Below are 18308 nucleotides of genomic sequence, written 5' to 3'. Positions count from 1 at the left end.
CTTGGAGCTCGAGTTCACTTGCGACAACCATTCCTCCCAGCATGATTTGCAGAAGACGTGAGTACAGATTGTGATCACTGGTTCTTCAACCAACTGGACACAGATGGGACAAATGAACTCCGAGATGACTTGCTCGTCCGTGATCAAGTTTGTTGTCGGAAACCCCATCCTGAGCGGGTGCGTTCAAACCAATGTTCCTGGGCATTGCGTCAAAGAACCGATCAATCCAGCGGAATGGACAAACCTATCTTATGTCTTTGACCATTCACGTCGCCACAGCCTCGCTGGAAGCGTCCAAGCGTCAGAGAAGAACTACAAGCAGAAGCTGCCGGCACATCTTATGACCTGCTAGTCGCAGCATAGCTTTCTACACGGTCTAACTGAGCACAGACGACCTGAGCTGCATTACTCTCTGTTGCAATCAGCACATACATCTGTTCTCTTCCATCCACTTCTCCCCTCCTCTCGATCCTCCTCTCGTTTGCATTCCCACACCTTCCAAATATTCCAGAAGTCACGATCTATGCACACGCTTGCTCCATTTTACTACCCACCCCTTTACCTCCAAAGAATCCTGTGATGACCCGTCCGTAAAGTACCCCCACCCCTCTCCAAGCTCCAAGCATGGTAAAGAACTTTGCATCCGGATTCGATCAGGGAAGGCGGGTGTTGCTACAGAGGATGAAAGGAGGGAGCGCAGGAGGAGGAGGAAGGAAGGGAAAGACGAGGATCATGGTCAAGATAAGACGAACGAGCAAGAGAAATGTAGCTGGAACGTAGACAATAGAAGAGCAAACAACACCAAAGGAAGTGAGAGGGAGGCAACATAAAGCATGCCATTATCTTTAGACGAAGAAGGAGCAAGTCAATTGCGAGGTTTTAAGATTTCTGCTTGGTACGTCTTTCATCCATTGCTTTCCAGGCTAGACCAGAAATGCCCCATTCTTAAGACAAGGCTGCTTCACAACAACTTCTGATCAAGTCAACACATCCTTCATGATAATGATGCAACATACTGGAATACGATAATCCCAAAGCAAATCTAGACACTCACTACAAGCTTGGCATGCTAGTCGTTGGCTCTGGGCTGGTATCTTAGTGACAAAACAAAGATGTCACTAACATTCAAGCGCTACGTCCTGGCAAACAGTCGCACAGACTTTTCTGTATGTTGTGATGCCATGAAATCATTATGCTCGTACGTTATTCCAGCCCCTTTAAGTCTTTTACTTCAGATCATATTTTGCCTACCAGCACGCAATAGTGCATTCACACAGCATTACTTTATATCCCTACTTCCCTTCTTTCTGCTTTTCAGCCCTATTGCCCCAATGCAAACATTCTCACTGGTATGAGTTTGTGTTCTCACTTTGCTCCCATAACCTCCCTTGCCACCTCTGAATTTCTCTGCTATCCCAGCCCCGACTGCCACACTCCACAGCTCGCAACTGGTCATCCCGGGCCCTGCCCGCCACCCCTCGCTCTCATTGATTCTTTCCTGCTTCTCCCTGCCTTGGCACCTTGTAACCTCTCTTCAAGATGCTTCTCATGAGAAGAGAGGAAAGTACGGAGTCGAAACTTCATCATGTTGCCTCTCACGTCATTCCGCCGTGTCGTTCACCAACTCGTTGCCGTGCCGTCTCTCTTCCAGCATCACCCCACTGTCACAGCCTTACAGGATTGACCTTCAGCTCAACAAGAACTTGTGCTGGAATTTCTCTACTAAGAGGAGAACAGTGTAACAGAAGGATATCTATCTCTCTTTATTCTCACACAGCAAACAAAGCAAAGCCAACACACACAGGTGTGGCTCAAACAGACGTGGCTCACACACGAAAGGGGAAGATGACCACCAAGTTTTGACGAGGATGATCCTTGTATATCTTCGAGGAAGGAGACAGGAGTACCCGTCTCTTGACTGAGGGAAGTAGGGGTGTTCTCTCCTTGGAAGTTTACAAGCTTTCCCTCTTATATGTTGAACATCCCGTCAGCCGTTCGAGAGGCAACCTTGCTCACTCACTCGCAGGGTAGAGAACCCCGTCCTTGCATGCAACCAGGCTGCTTCCACCAACGGGTTGTACTCAACAAGACTCACCCGTCCTCTTCAGCTTGTAGGCCACCACGGGTACACGGTAGCACGAGTACATCACAAGTATGACAGCCTCATGTCATGTCATGCGATTTTATCTCATCTCATCTCATCTCGTCTCATCTCGTCTCGTCTCGTCTCGTCTCGTCTCGTCTCGTCTCGTCTCGTCTCGTCTCGTCTCGTCTCGTCTCGTCTCATCTCATCTCATGTTACGTATTTTCTCTCCTGTGGAAACAACTTCATGTCCTTACAAGCAGTAGTAGCCTGCCCTGTTTGTTGTGTTCGAGTAATCGCATCTCATTTTCGAAGGTTTTAAGAATAGCATCCTGCAGTTTACGGGACCATGCACATGGAAACGGCCACTTTTCTGAGTGGCTACCCCATTCTCAACTTGACTTCAATCCCATCCTCAGTCTTCTAATGTGACTACCCTTGTCTCGTCTCGTCTGGTCCATGTGTAAATCAGGCCTCTTTGTTCTTCGGCCCCTGTCTTCACCCACTTTCTCTTCCCCCCTCCTGCTTGTCCATTATCTCAACTTGAAGAATTCTTTCTTTACTGCACTTCTTATGATTGCTTGACTTCTTCTTGCTGTTTGAATCATCTATCAGCTACTTGCTTTCAACACTTAAAACGAAAACTGACCACAAGCGTAATATTTGCTAAAAGCTTTACACCCACCAGGGGACCGAGTTGCCAACCAACAAAACGAACCCATCCTACCCCTCCATTGCAAGAATGATAAATATCACCCCTCCTATATCCACTTAAAGTACCCCTAGTCTCTGAATAATCCTGACCCTACCTTTTCAGGACCCTACCCACCTTCCACATCACCCCCTGCAAAAATCTTGAGAGAGGAAAAAACAAAATAAGACCCCATGACCCCACCCTCTACCCTTCAATTCAAGGACGTGACCATAATCTTTTTTCCTCCCGTTCTCCCCGCATGCTCCCTGGCTCCGGCGAAACTACCAAATTTACTACAAGTTGAGACTTTTTGAGGAACGAGAAGGCGACAGTCTCCATGCATCCACTTATAGACGCAGTTACCAGTAACAGGATCATTGTTGCTCCTGAGGATGTCGAGGTCGTGACAGGGTGGGGTGGGATCCTTTCTGGGGTGGGGTGGTACATCGGAGTGATCCAATCCTCTATATGATTTTATTAGTCACAAAGTTGTCATGAGTTAATTTCTACAGTGGGGGTGGGGTGGATAGGTGCATGTCCGTGATTTGAGGAGGGTGGTAGTATTCCGTGAAGTGCACGGGGTGGGTGTGGCGCAGAGTGGTCTTTTTTAAAAAATTCCCACACGGCAGGTGTAGATTACGTAGGAAATCAGGAGATAGGGGGGTAGGGGTGGGTACTCTGCTTTTATAACCAGGGTGAGACGATATGTTTCGATGGGGTGGGGTAGTTCCGTTGGGAGGAAGGGTGGGGTGGGCGGCGCTAGTGGCCTTTATCTTTTTTTTGTTTTTTTGGACAACCCACCCTGGAAAAGTCGTGAAGGAGTTCGTATTTCAAGGGGTAGGGTACTGACGGGTACTGATTTAGTGGTCATGGCTGAGAGGAGTGCCGGAGGGAAGGGGTAGTGTGTCGGGGGAGATGGCGGTGAGGTGGAAGGGAATGGCGGCGGCGGCAGCAGCGGAAAGCAGTATGGATGTAGATCTCCAGCAAGGTAGCAAGTCAGAAGGTAGGAAGGCAGAAGGCAGGTGGAGCAGAAGATTGAAGACTTTAAGATTTAGAGTTGCCGCAGGCGCAACTCTAAATCTACAGCCAGACTGGGATGCGTGGCCTTTAGCATGAGCGAGATAGCAGTAGGTGGATGGTTTCATGGGTCAATGATGATGTAAATGCTTACATCATGACTTTGAATAATCGAGACAGGAATCTGGATTGACAGATTGAGCAGAGGAAAACGTTAGAGGAAGCAGCAGCGGCAAACACGTCGACTGTCATGATAGCCAGGAGTTGAAACATAGAGCACTTCTTTCATAAAAGGAGTCGACGGTGAACAAGATCCCACATCGCACATGAAAAACAAGAGAATCTTTAGCAATACTGAGAGAGATCATTGAATATCACTGCTTCAGACAACACGAGATGAAAATCTTGAGACTTGAAACTTGAATAGAACCGGTTGACGGCATACCTCACTTTCTGAATGTCTCATGGCAGGATCGGAGAAAAAAGTCAACACACTTCTTGTCGAGTGACTGGCTGCACCCAGGCGATGGATTTATGTCACATCAGGTATGCGTCATCAAGAACGTGAAAGCGGAGCAGATTTCCGTGTAAGTGCCAACACAGCGTTCCATGTATTGGAATGTAAGGCTAGATCTACGAGTCTGACACAGAGAGCCTTTGGTTCTCTAAGGAGATCCGGTGAGCTCTCAGTTAACCAGATGTCCAACATGTCAAGCGCCGAGATGTTGCTTGTGCGCAGGCTTCAGAAGTCGGCGAACAGAGACGAGACCAAAGAGCTGATCGAGGTGCTCGACTCCTTGGTTCCGAGAATAACGAAAGCAAGGAGGCATCGATCGTCTTTGAAGTCTGGGAGGAGCCTGACGCAGCTGCTCTCGGACCTGCGGTGTAGGATAGAGAAGCTTTTGAGCATTCCGCAGAGTGTGGACGATGTTCAGATCTCTGACTTGCTCATCAAGAGGGGGATCCTTGAAGCTCAGAAGCCTATCATCGTCATCGATTTCAACAGCTTGAAAATCCTGTCTCTCAGCTCTGGTGCGAGGGAATGGTTTCGGAGCATGCCGTTCGCCGGCCCCATGGGTCAGAACCTCCTTCATTTCTCCCCTCACTCCCACCGAAATGCCGTCCATCAACTGTTGCACAAGAGCAAGAGCACAGAAGCGAAGAGCGAGCGCAGCGATGGGAGCACGTGCAAAGAGCCGCCTGCAAAGGAGCGCATTATCACCATGTATCATTTCCATAAATCCTCCCTGAGGTACTGTCAATGTGCCCTAGAGGAGGTGTGCAACGTCCAAGGACAGCATTCCTTCCTATTCTTCCAGTCATGCGAGGAACAACAGACCAGTACGACTTCCAACAGACCGGGTGGCTTCGAGGACTTCTCAGGTGTCTACAGCTTCGATTTCTTCTCCTCGACACACCTACCATGGGATCAGAGGCCGTGCTTTGCAAGTTCCTCCTCGCTGCCATTCATCTTCTCGGGATGGAGAGCAATCTGGGAGGATCCTCGGAACATTGCAGAGCTTAAAGAGCACTACAAGTCAGATTCTGTGGATGCTAAGATGAACATGGCGAACCGGCTGCAGCTGTCCTGCAGCCTGTCCAAGTCGCTAACGGGAGACGGTCACCGGTGTCTCGTCAAGTTCAGGATGAACCTTCCGTCGTTGAAGGGCTCGATGACGGCGGGATGGCGTGAGGACTGCGAGATTGAGCTCAACGGTATCCCCAAGTACCTGGGGGGAGGAAGGTACATATCTGTCGTTACCCATGCAGAATCAGATGCTAATAAGCTCATCTTCACCGAGTTTCACCTGAAAGAGGTAAGAAAGCATCTGAAGCTCGTTTTCTCCTCACAGCTCTGCAGGAACATCAGAAGCTTGTCTGCTTCGCTTCGTATCATACGCAGATGAAGCAAATGCACGTGATTGTGCATGGACAGACCTACTTGGAAGCAAACAGGTATGGTGCGAGACTTCGCATAACGATTGCTGATGTGATTTCTACAGAGAGTGGAGGGAAACTAGGTTTGTTGCTCAGGCTGTATAGGAGACCCTCGTCGATCACTTTGTGTGTGAAATGTCAAGCAAACTCTGAGGAGCTCACGACAAAGACCAGACGGGACGAGACAAGGAAAAACCAAGCAAAGACGACAAACGACAAGACAAGACAAGACAAGACAAGACAAGACGGGCTTCATGCAAAGTTGAAGCCTCTGAATACTTTCTGCAAATTCTTGCCCAAATTCTGCATTCTTCTCTTTATTCAGGATGCTTGAATGTCTTGCACAAAGTCTGATTCCAAAGTTTCACTTGGTACCAAGATTCATCGTCAACTTAGTCTCTTGCTCATGTTACGACTGCTTGCGGAGAGCTTCCAGTCATGCTTTACATGTATCTGTCTCTCAATCTTCTCTACGCACGTTTCCATCCAATAAACGAGTCGCCTGCCTTTCCACCAGCCTCACTAGTACCAGTGATGTGCCTAACAGTCTTTATTTCCCTGCCCAGAAATCTTTGACATCCACACACTGGATGTGTACGCAATCGACAGTTTACTCTCAATTTACCTACCCACTCTCTTTCAAATTCATTGTTCACGATTAGATCATCTATTCACGCATTCCCTTTCTATTTACAAATCAAGTACACAGACATGCCGACGACTGTCATTCCCATTCGACGGCATTGCGAGACTCACTCGAGCTCTGTCGCTCCATCGCTTGCTCCCCCAACCCCGTGATCTGCGAGCCTGGCGTCCTTGACTGCGAGAAGCTCATCCGGAAGGCCAGCAAGCGGGTCTCATCGTCGTCTCTGTTCCTGAAATCAAGTCAGTTGGAAGCACTTCTTGTCTCGTCAGCAAGCATCACCTCATCACGTCGTTGCGCTGCATGTTCAAGACGCACAGGGCTTCGTTGGTGACATAGATGGAGCTGCTTTGTTCGATGACCAAATTCTCGTCCTTCTGAGTGAAGAAGTCAGACTTCAAGATCCGAGAGAATCGAGCTCACCATTTGCAGTTGATACTCTGTGATATGAAGCCGATCCTCGTCAGAATCGTCGTTAACACAGAACGAGATGAATTTCCCATTTCCAACTGACTTGGGCTTGCCATTGAGATCGACTTCTTGATCTTCCTTCCAACCGCTGTCGTAGGTTCCCAGCAGGGCAGAAAGTTTCCATCGATAAGAAAGGTCACACCGAGGGGTTCCGTTCTTGTTGGCATTAACGAAGTTGCAGCGCACTTGAAGCTCCCTGGCCTTGAGCATGTTCTTTTGGATTCCGCAGCCTTGACAGGCTTCTGAGATTACCTGGTCCATCTGTTCGTCATCAAAGAGTCGCTTCCAGCCAGAAAACATGTAAGAGATCTCGCTCTGGGTTTTGGAATGCCTGCGATCCCACGGTAGCTCGGTCGAGGAGATGTTGTCAAACCCGAACGTGCCTGAAAACGATTCCAGCAACGCATGTAGGCTTCTTCTCTTGCAAGTCTGGTCGGCAGAAGTTGTGAAGAAGAAGAAGATGTGCCCCTCTGATGTCTGGTGAGTGCTTACCAACTCACACATGATTTCCCCTCGCATCATGGTCCTGAAGCTGGTGATTCTGAAATTTAACCGTTCAGTTAACGACTCGCCCGACCTTGATGTATTTCTCAGACGCGCGAGAATTTTGTTCCGATCCTCGCTCGAGATGAAATGCAGAATGTTTTGACCTGTGGGACCGTCAAACGGAAGCCCTTTGAAACATTCTCTCGCCCCGCAGCTGAGGGAAAGCACATTGAGTGTTGTTCTGTCCAGTATCAAGATTGGTTGTCTCGTATCTAACATCCCCAACCTGATCGTCTGGTCTGGCATGGAGTTGTCCTTGGGACTCTCTGGCACTTTCAGCAGATCACCGACTCTTTGCTGTATGTCGAGCAAAAGCTGAGTGAGGCTTCGCCCCGATTTGAGGCAGGAGCGGTGCCTCCTGGTTTTAGTGAACAGAGGCACAATGGAATCAAGAGTCTCGATGAGCTCTTTTGTCTCGTCCCTGTTTGCCGACTTCTGTAGCCTCCGAACCAGCATCATCTCCATGCTGGGCATCAGGAAAATGAAGAATCAACGAGCCTGAGGATCACGCTTTGGCCCTTCCCGGGGTCAATCGGTCACCAAAGGCAACCAGGACCAGAGGTGGCTCACAAAAGGGAGACGCACAGAAAGAGAAGTGCGTAAAGTAGATAGGGATATGACCGGAGACTAGAAGTCAATAAGGAATACCATGAGAACAGATATGGCAGCAACAAAGTTTACGGGGGCGGGAATGAGGGTATGTTTTAGGCTTCAAGGTTTGAGGCTGACAGGGAGGGTGAGGAGAACATGAGGAGAAGAGAACAAGGAGAAGATGGCAAGGAGCACACGGAGGAGGATATGCAGCAGCACCAGAAAGTTGTCAGCGGGTTTTGTTTACGCGCGAGGAGGGGGACGAAAGGAACGTAGGACGCCGGAGAGGTCGCAGGGGGCGGGGAGAGCAGGGAGGCGGAGAGCTTTTGCAGAAAGGGGCAGATTGTGTAAATCCAGGTGGGTAGTCAGATGAGGGGGTAGTGCTATTGGAGCTTTGCTTTGAGAACTGATAGGTGGATAGATATGTCATATTATATATTGGTCAATTTAGAAAATATTCAAAGATGGGCACTATGTCTTTCGATGGCATCAAAATGTGGGGTAGGAAGTACTGGTGATTTAATTTACAGGGGTTGTCCTGAAGAAGGAGGTCGCACTTTCAAGCCTCTGAATGGACGGGTCCTTTCAGACTATAACCATGGGTAGTCGGAAGGACCATGACACAATCGTGACTTTAAACTGAAGGGGTGCTATGGTTTTAAAACATTGACACAGACCCCACCATTCCGCCCAACAAGCCTGTCAAAATGACCGGTCATATTGTTTGGTTTGGTGGAAAATGGGGTGGTGGTCTCAGCTTTGCTGATCTCCAAGGTGTAACAAGGACCTTTTAGGTAATGAATCACGATTCAGGTAACGTGATTTGGTTCCAGTCGCTCTAAAGGAGTCTTTTTCAAATCCTGAAACGTGGCTTCAAGTCCACCGGTCCTTCAACCTCTTACACAGGGGTTGTCGATGGTCCCGGCGGTATTTGTATCCGGAAAGTACCGTTATGGCATGCCACTATCGGTTACATTTCTAAAAGTAGTTTTTGTTTCGACTTCTTGGAGTTTTAACTTTCAGTGTCAGGGTGAGGCCTCCTCTACTCTCCTGCTTCATATTGTCCTCGTACTGATTTTAACTTAACTTTGAGTAAGATTGACTCAGAGCAAGACATCTGAGACGGCAGTCACGGTGGCCTGCCCCTCCGGGCCCCGGGCCCGGGCCCCCTTACAAATTTATTACTCAACACTCAACAAGCTCAACTTTTTTTGTTGGGATACGAATCCGAGGCTAGAACCCCCTCCCCGTCCTGTTGCCGCACCCCCAGATACCCTGAACCCCCTGTTTGCTCTGTCAAATCCACCCGTGTGATGTCTATTTTGATACCACCCTACCCTACCCGCAGCGTTAGTTCTCAGCACACCAACCTTGCTCCACTGCTCCCTGCTCCCTGCTCCCTGCTCCCTGCTCCCTGCTCCCTGCTCCCTCTCAGAATTATACTCCTTCCCTATTTCCTGTACAACCACCAAGTACACAGGAATGCAAGGATTCAAGCAGGAATTCTCAGCAAGATTCCGAATTGAGGAATGCACAGATCCGTCATCATTCTGCTGCAGCAAGGAAGTACTTGATAATGACGGACTCCCTAACAGTATGGCAAAGATTCTGCCTGAGTTGATGAAAATCGTCGAAAGCCAACTGATGCCCTGCGACGATGAGGAAATATCCAAGTTGTCGTTGAGGCTGAACGGTTTGATGGCACCGGTTGCTAAACAACTGGATTTGAGATCCTTTTTGCTCATCACAAACGTCTTGATGTCATTTTGTGCTTGCAATCAAAAGATGAATCTTGTCAAGGTTCTCTTTGAAATCCTGAAAAAATGCTCTCGAATGAAATCTGACAATAAGTATGATTGGTTAAAGTACTTTTCGAAACAGACATGGTTTGACATCCTTGCATGCGACCTCTCCATCAAAGAAAAGATTGCGATCGCAAAATTCTTTCTGCATTCGATCGAGCTGGCGTTGAAATCTGATAAGCAAAGACTGTCTTCAAAGTCTTGGCGACACTCACTGCTAAATTTTTTTTGCATTTTCGTGGGAAGGAACAGAATTTTTCGTTGCCATGATCAGGAGCTAGACTCATTTGTGTTCAGCCACCCTTTGATCAAAAACTTCCTGGAGCAAGATGAAGACCTCGGTAGAGAAATCATTCTTATCATCGTACGAGCACTTCGACCCGAACTCTTGCAGCTGCTCCTCAAATCAAAGCTATCCAGTCACTGGAAAAAGGTGATTGCAAGCCCCGAATTTAGCCATTTTTACACTCCTTTACATTCCCTGTGCTCACTGAGCGTGGAGAGATCTTTCGTAATCCAAGCATCACGGCACGAGACCAAGAGCGTCTCTGAATGCATCTATTAATTGGACTCACTTGGGAACTGGAACTTCGATTTGACAAGAATGCAACGTCCGGGAATCTCAAGCTCGTCGACAAGTTGCATCGTTCAGAAGAAATCAGTGTCCTTCTCGTTTTTCAAGGGATTAAGCAGCAATTCGACTTTTCAAGCACAAATACCGCCTTTGAGATACCCTCTTGTCAGCACGAAGATATGCTCTTGGTCAAATTCTGCTTCCATAGCTACAAGAACAAAGCAACTCAAAAGCAGCAGACGCCCAAGGAATATCAAAGAGAGCAAGCAGAAACCATTCAAATTCTGTTGAGCTGCGGGATGGATAAGGACATAACATCTGACCTCGACTTGTACGCTTTTAACCTTGCTGTAGAAGCCAACCTTCCTGAGACCATAACGAGCCTGCTGATCCCATCGAATGCAAACCAAGCATTCGAAAGTGCGTACAAACGTGAAACAGCAAGTGGAAGAGAGTTGTCGGAGTTGTCTCAATCACTATCTGAGATGCCAAGGATAGATGTACGATTGCTCTTTCTCCGGCCCAATCTCAATGAGTCTCACCTCATGAGAATCTTACCGTCTCTATTTCGCTTGTGCAAGGACGATCAAATATTCCAACAGGCAATGAAAGCCGCGCAGAAAGAAGGGATGTGGGAGGTCATGAGGATGATTGTTCGAAATTCTTCCGAGTCTCAAGAATTCGCCGACGTCCCCTTGTGTTGTGCTGTCACAGCCGGCCAGCACGAGCTTGTGAAATCTCTCTTGGCAAGAAGAGCTGATCCGGATGCAAGCACGGGAGAGTTCGGGACTGCTGCGCTGCATCATGCTGTAAAGTGCAGAGATTTGAAAATGATTTCGTGCCTGGTAGATGCCAAAGCAGATGTCAACGTGACTTCAGAGAGAGGGACGTGTCTGCACCTGCTTGCCGAGATGACCTGGGACCAGAAAACTTCACAAGTCACGCAGACACTGTTGAGTAACGGGGCTGACGTCACGACCAAAAACAAGAAGAACAAGACCGTTCTGCAGGTCAGCAAGGGAGCGTTCAAGGCCATGCTTCAAAAGTTCCAAGAGGAGCAGTCTGCGTCTCGCAAGTCGCGAAGCAAGAAGGTGAAATCAAAAAGCAAGAGCGAGACTCAACAAGACGGGCGGAGGGAGCAGAAGATCAATGTTCCAGATGCCGAAGCTGATCCAGTAGTGGAGGCGGCTAAACCATCTCAGATCCCAGCGAGCAATACAGCGGATGAATCTCCTGAGAAGACACCAGAGACTATGGTACAACACCGACAAAGAGTGAAGGACTTGCTTGCCGCTCTCATGCTCAGATTGCAACACGAAGGTGATGAAGGGCAGGAAAACGATCATGACACAGACGAAGAAGATGGTTCAGAAAATTCTGATGAGGAGGAGAAACAGTCACGACCCCGAGACAAGCGAACAGAATCGAATGTGACTGACCGCGCCCCTTCAAACTTTCCTCCAGGCAACCATGAGGCCGAGCTGAGATCCGAAGGTGGGGACCCTGCCGAGGAAGACGTCACGGCACCAGTGGCAGCCAGTGATGACCGGTCTGCCATCCGAGACCTGGCGAGCTGTATGTGGGACCTGAGAGTCACGCGAGAGTTCAAGGACCAGCTGTTTGGTCTACATCGCGAGCCGGTGGTACTTCGATCGACCATCCACAAGATCAAGAGGCTGGCGAACGGCGAGCAAGGCAGGTCGCTGATGAAGTGCTTGAAGGGAACTCCCAAGCATCTCAAGATCTTTGAAAGCCCCTGCGTTTCTTTTGACGACGGGAGGAGATTCTTGTGGCAGTATGCGGTGGACTACTCCCCTCGTATCGGAGCCTTCACCGACACCATCCGCCTGTGGAAGATTTGTCTGGATCACGACGACGTTCCTCGCGGTATGCGCTTCATTGTCGATGCCCACAAGAGCGGCAGACAAAGCTCTGTGGAGAAGAAGCTACTTCCTATCTTCGTAGACAGCACCTTGCAGAAAGACGGCACCCGCATCCCCCGAGTCTACAGGCTCTCCGAGGACAGTGACTTGGATGGCCTGAGGTTGCAGGAAGACAAGAAGTTCTCGTCGTTCGTTGACTCGGAAGAGGAGATGTATGACTTGCACGAGGAACTTATCTTCACTCCCCCAGCTGTCAGCACAGCTGAAAGTCTGAATGTGCTCAAGTTTTATGCGCTGAGCGATGAGTTCCTGAAGAGCTTGAACGACTTTGAGAAGAACAAGAGGAGCGTGAAGGGGGGCGAGCACGTGTTTCCAGAGTTTCCTTTCCTTCCCGATGACCGTGAAGATGAAATCATCAATCGCAGGATTGCGAACAGCACATGCTCTACCATCCTTGTAGGACGATCTGGGACAGGCAAGACTTCCATCGCCATCAACAGGATGTGGAAGATGTACTCATGCCTGAGTGTTAACGAGTCCAAGTTGCAAGACTACAACCAAGTGTTCGTCACAGCCAACCGTGTCTTGAGAGATCAAGTCCGCAAGTCCTTCAAGAACATGCAGGCAGGAGTTCAACACGTGGACCCAAAGTCCGACTATCCTCCGTCCCTTTGGAGTGTCAGCTCCGAGGCCTTCCCCTTGTTCCTCACTGAGTCCGAGTGGCTCCAGATGCTGGATGCAACGCTAGCGCGACCTTTCTGGCCGAGGAACGAGGATGGCAGCCTGGTCAACGCGGGAGCCAGCAGCTTCCACGAGGAGGTAGGCATGCTGGACTCGATCCCTCTCGACGACGACGAGCTCTGCTTTGACGACGAGCCCATGGAAGACTTCATCGAGCTTGGGGAGGACAGCAGGGCAAAGTCCCGAGCAAAGGTCCAGCTGAGGGAGGAGGTGGACTTCAAAGTGTTCGAGTCAAGGATCTGGCCATCCCTCACCAAGAGCGGCAAGTGCCGATGGCTGTCGCCATCCAGCGTCTTCCAGGAGATTCACTCGTACATCAAGGGCTCTGTCAAGGCTCTGAGAAGCTCCCAGGGGTTCCTATCAAGGGAGGAGTACCTACATATGCCCGAGAAGATGGCTCCAAACTTCAAGGGACTCAAGGCTTCGGAAGCCATGGAGGACCTTCCGGGGGACCGCAAGGGAAGCAGGGACGTGATTTACGACCTCTTCCAGCTGTACGAGAAGGAGAAGAAGAGGCTGAACATGTACGATATCGCAGACGTGACTCATCATATCTACCACAACTATGACGTGGGCGCGCCAGAGAGGCAGAGGGTACATAGCATCTACGTTGACGAGGCGCAAGACTTTACCCAGGCCGAGTTGGCCCTATTCTTCAAGGTCTGTGAGGATAAGAACGACATGTTCTTCAGCGGAGACACCTGCCAGACCATCGCCACGGGGATCGGGTTCCGGTTCGAAGACCTCAAGTCCTTGTTCAAGCAGGAGGAGGTGGAGGGGAGACAACCCTGCGTCATCCCCGACGTCTGCACGCTGACAGTAAACTACCGGACTCATAATGGGATCCTTGGAACCGCCTCCTCCGTCGTAAGCCTGTTGGAAACGTTGTTCCCGGCCTTCATAGACGTGCTTCCTAAGGAGAGGGGTTTCTTTCTGGGGCCCAGACCGATGCTACTCAAGGAGACGGACATCGACGACATTGCGATCCTCATCCTCGGCGCTGATCGCAAACAGTCGCAGATCGAGTTCGGAGCTCACCAAGTGATCCTCGTGAGGTCGCAGGACGCGAAAGATCGTCTTCCTCACTTCTTCGACGGATGCCTCGCCATGACCATCCTCGAGTCCAAGGGGCTGGAGTTTGATGACGTCATCCTGGTACGTCTTGCTGTGCTAGTGAAGCCCTGCGACTGACTTTGACCAGTGGAACTTCTTCACCGACAGCCGGGCGAGCCAGGAGTGGCGGGTGATCTTGACTTGCCTGATCCACGACGACGAGGAGGAGGAGCAGAGGCTGCAGGAGAAGCGCCAGCAAGCCAAGAAAGACGTCATGGGGAGGCTGCGCCCCCTGGAGTTCGACGAGACCCTTCACCTGATCCTCTGCGAGGAGCTAAAACAGCTCTATACCGCCATCACCCGCGCAAGGGTTCGGGTGATCCTCTACGACGAGGACGAGGTACAGCGTGCGCCCATGTATCATTTCTTGGAGAGGAAGGACCTCTGCGAGGTGGTTGACCTCATGGGCAACGTGCTACACTGCCCCTCGTTCGCCAAGAAGACGACCAAGGAGGAGTGGGAGCAGCAGGGGATGAACCTGAAGCGAGTCGGCCTCTTCCAGCTGGCCTCCCAGTGCTTCGCTAAGTCAGGAGACCGGGTCTCGGAGATGGAGATGCGAGCTGAACACCTGATCCAGTTCGTGGCGCCCAAGAGCTCTGCCCAGCTGAGAAAGATGGCGTTCGTGCAGGCTGGTGAGCTCCTGCTGGAGTGCGGGAGGAGGTGGACTCCAAGAGCGGCCAAGTGCTTCTTCGAGGCAGAGGAGTATGAGCTGGCAGAGGAGACTTTCTCAGCTTGCATCGAGCTGTTCAAGAGCAAGCGGATCTACTTCCTCAAGTGCTCTTTGTCATGCCTGAAGAAGGTGGGCAAGCAGGACAAGTGTATCAATCTTATGGTCAAACATGGGTTCGTCGCTGTCGCCCTGAAGCAGCTCCTGCAAGAGAAGCAGTACGACAAGGCCTTGCGCATCCACGAGGCTCATCCGGATGCCTCCCTCCCTCCCTCCCTCTCCAAGGAAAGCTTCTTGCGGCGCAAGGCGGACGCACTGGTGTCAACGTCCAAGAACTTCGGGGTGTCGGAGGAGCAGAGGCAGGCAGCGCTCAAGAGCTTCTACGAGACTGCGCAGAAGCTTCCCCCGCACATGGAGGAAGAGCTTCTGCTGCAGCACGGCTACTTGTCGCAGCTTGCTGATCGTCTACGTGCCCATGGCAAGTACAAGGAGAGCGCCATGATCGTAGCCAAGGAGAAGAACTTTGAGGAGCTGCCCAAGGCCTTGAAAATTCTATCTGAAGCAAGAAGACCAAAGTCAGACCTGCTCCTCCTCAAGGTAGAGCTCTACCTGCTGTCGGCGTACAAGTCGAATGACCAGAGCGCTGCCAAGGATTTCATCTGCTCGTCGTTGAAGACTGCCAGCAAGATCATGTCTTCGCCGACAGAAGACTTAGAGCAGGAGGAGTTGATGAGCTTGGTGGAATGGAGGTCGTTGTTCTTGAAGATGGAGCTCTTCATGCTGGATAATCTCACCAAACTCGAGATCCCTGCAAACTCTTCTTGTGTCTCGAGCATACCCAGATCAGTCGTTCTCTCAAGCAAGTTGCAAGTCCTTGCCAAGTTGGATCCTTCTTCCAAGATGAAGAACGAAGACATCTCCTCCATCATCTTCTCCGCCTACAACATCTTCGTCGACCTCCAGCAGCTGATTGTACACTGCAGTTCGTCACTCAAACCAGACATGAAGCCGAGCAACGAGCTTTTGGATCTCGAGAGGTTCTTTGGCATCCTGAGGAAAGACAGTTCAATGTACGTGTCCAAGGTGCAGCAAGAAGTCATCAAGACGCTCTTTGACATATCAGACGACAGTGAGATCGTCTTGTTCTCCGACGACATCTACTGGTCCATATTGAACCCTCTCAACCTCTCAGTACACATGAAGAAGTTTGTCAACGACAAACTGTGTAGATTCCTCCTCAGCCTCCTCGAATTCCTGAAAGTCGTCAAGTCCAAGGACCCCAGCACGAAGCTCAAGTTCGCTACCATCCACGTCTGGTTTGCTGGCCTTGCTCGCAACCTGTCTTCTTCCGAGCACGGCGCTTCCTTCCTTCAAACTTTCGAGACGGCAGTGAAGGAGTTCGAGGACTCGCTCGCTGGTTGGTTCCACTTCGACCGAGTGATCACGAGGGTCCCCTCTATCTCCTCGTTCCTGCCTAACTACATAGAGGAGAGGCACCTGCAGGAGGTAAAGCTGTCAATCGAGAGACACCTCCGCATCTCCGTCAGCAACCTGGCGAGACAAACCAAAGAGTACAAACCTCAGGAGTTGTCTCAACATGTTCTAGCAATGGAGGCCATCGACTGGCTCTGTCGCGGTTGCAACGCCATCAGATCGGAGAACTTCCATCGCAGCTACCCGTTCTTCGACATGCTCATCCCAACTCCCGTCAAACGCTTTTGCATCTTCCCCACCGCTCTGAGTGGGATCAAGACTTTGACCTCTACAGCAGAAGATGAAAAACTTCCGCCGCAGAGTTGGAGGATTTCTTGTGAGATGATGCTTGTGTCAAATCTTGTGCTTTCGCACGTGGAGAACTTGCGTCAGAGACATGGCAACAGACAGAACAACAAGGTAGAACCCCTGTACACGCCCATTGCGTCCTCCTTTCAAAAGTCTGTTTCGGCAATCAGACTGCTGAGAAGCAATGAGAGCGTTCCCGAAGACAAGGCAACCGAGTTTGTGAATGAGTCTTTGAAGTTCGCAAAGAGAATGTTGAGGAGAATGGATCAGCACAGCAGCACAGCATCCATTCAAACTTATGCCAGAGCGATGTTTGAGTGTACAGCAGGCCTTCTCTTGTTCTTTCACAACAATCCTTATGGCGGAGAAGAAAAGCAGATGGTAGAAGTTATCAACATTCTACTTGCACTGGTGGATTATCAGGCTGATATGCCGCAAAGGAAAACTTTGAAACAAGCTCTTCAAGCCGGCGACGTGCAGACTGCTCAAGCATGTCTAGCAGAGATGATAGAATTCTCTCAGTGGTATATCAACTACAGTAATTGTGCCTGTATGAGACGAGGGCGGAAGCTGGCGGAGCAGCAAGGGGAGCAGGAGCAAGTGACGATGGAGGCCGAGAAGACGATAGAAGAAGAGGACGAGGAGGTCTTTGCGAAGAGTTATGCCACGTTAGGAGCCTTCCTTCTGAGAAAGCTTCGTGCTAGACCCATCAACACCATTACACCACAAGAGATTCTTGCGCATAAGAACGCGTTTGATCCAGCAGATGAAAACATGTAAATCTTCCTTAACATGTCTTGAATTGACTGACGCACTTGAAACAGGCAGACGACACCAGGCAGCGCACTGGGACTCCAACAGGACTATCAGTACGTCACCTACAAACACAACCAAGGGATTGCGTTGTTGCAGCAACTGGAACAGATCAATCAGTTCTGCAACCTGCCATTGGATTTCAAGGCTCCTCTCCAGCCTTTGATCAGCAACGTTCGATATTTCTTAGAGGTTGTCCTCACAAGATGGAGGCAGTCAAACATTGCCGCCACCGTTGAAGCCGCTCATTCACTTGAAATTTTCATCAACCATGGCCTTCGCTTCATCCACGACCTCAGCCTTCGCTCTCTCCAGCCCTTGAACCCGATGGGACCCCCCGTCCCCTCCAGCAGACCATACTTCTACGCTGCTACTTGTCAGGTGTGTTGTGTTTGTATTTTCACAACTGTTTGCTAACGTGCAACAGAATACAGCTGGCAACCATCATCACAATACAGTTTTCCCATCAGCTCCCTTCGCAGCCAACCAAGCATACCCTGCTCCCTACATCCTCCATCTACCGCAAATGGCGCATGCAGAGTCATACCAAGGACCTCAGCACACGTTCGATCAAGGTCAGAGAATGTATCTCAATCAGGCGCAAACCGGCATGACCCGTGGAACGTCTCAAGATCCTCAGCAGGCTGTTCCCTCTGCTGGACCCCAGCTCTACTATGCGTGGAACAGCGCAGAGGTCGAACAAGTAGAGGACAACGACATCTCCCTTGCTCTCGAGGAAACAGATCTCAAGGTCAGCAGCCCTGCTGTCCCCAATCAGTCGCGTCAACGTCGCCGACGCCCGTCCAGGGGGAAGAATAGGGCGCCGAACCAGAACGTTGAAGATCAACAGAACAAGAATGTTCGAGACACACAGAGCAAGAGCAGGGTACAGAAGCAAGGTTCTGGCCCGAAGAAGAAGCAGGGTGCAAGGGAGGGATAGGTTGGCATCG

General features: G+C 50.3%; 3 protein-coding genes across 3 annotated transcripts; 2 read left to right on the top strand and 1 right to left on the bottom strand.

Moving 5' to 3' along the window:
- Window positions 1–4501: 4501 nt before the first annotated feature.
- On the top strand, window positions 4502–5837 carry GUITHDRAFT_141550 (hypothetical protein; the record flags this gene model as incomplete). Its single annotated transcript, XM_005829005.1, has 3 exons — window positions 4502–5611; window positions 5656–5750; window positions 5798–5837. The coding sequence occupies 3 exons, from the start codon at window positions 4502–4504 to the stop codon at window positions 5835–5837; spliced, it is 1245 nt and encodes a 414-aa protein (XP_005829062.1).
- Window positions 5838–6395: 558 nt separating this feature from the next.
- Window positions 6396–7857, bottom strand: GUITHDRAFT_141549 (hypothetical protein; the record flags this gene model as incomplete). The annotated part of the gene is made up of 4 exons (XM_005829004.1): window positions 6396–6418; window positions 6489–6607; window positions 6658–6752; window positions 6799–7857. The coding sequence occupies 4 exons, from the start codon at window positions 7855–7857 to the stop codon at window positions 6396–6398; spliced, it is 1296 nt and encodes a 431-aa protein (XP_005829061.1).
- A 2480-nt stretch (window positions 7858–10337) lies between these two features.
- GUITHDRAFT_111932 (hypothetical protein) lies at window positions 10338–18298 on the top strand (the record flags this gene model as incomplete). The annotated part of the gene is made up of 4 exons (XM_005829003.1): window positions 10338–14138; window positions 14185–17321; window positions 17370–17739; window positions 17786–18298. 4 exons carry the CDS (start codon window positions 10338–10340, stop codon window positions 18296–18298), a joined length of 7821 nt encoding a protein of 2606 aa, XP_005829060.1.
- Between the last annotated feature and the right edge of the window lie 10 nt (window positions 18299–18308).

The sequence above is a fragment of the Guillardia theta genome (assembly GCF_000315625.1).
Source record: "Guillardia theta CCMP2712 unplaced genomic scaffold GUITHscaffold_55, whole genome shotgun sequence".
Taxonomy (NCBI): domain Eukaryota; class Cryptophyceae; order Pyrenomonadales; family Geminigeraceae; genus Guillardia; species Guillardia theta.
This window is presented reverse-complemented; position numbering and strand designations above follow the sequence as displayed.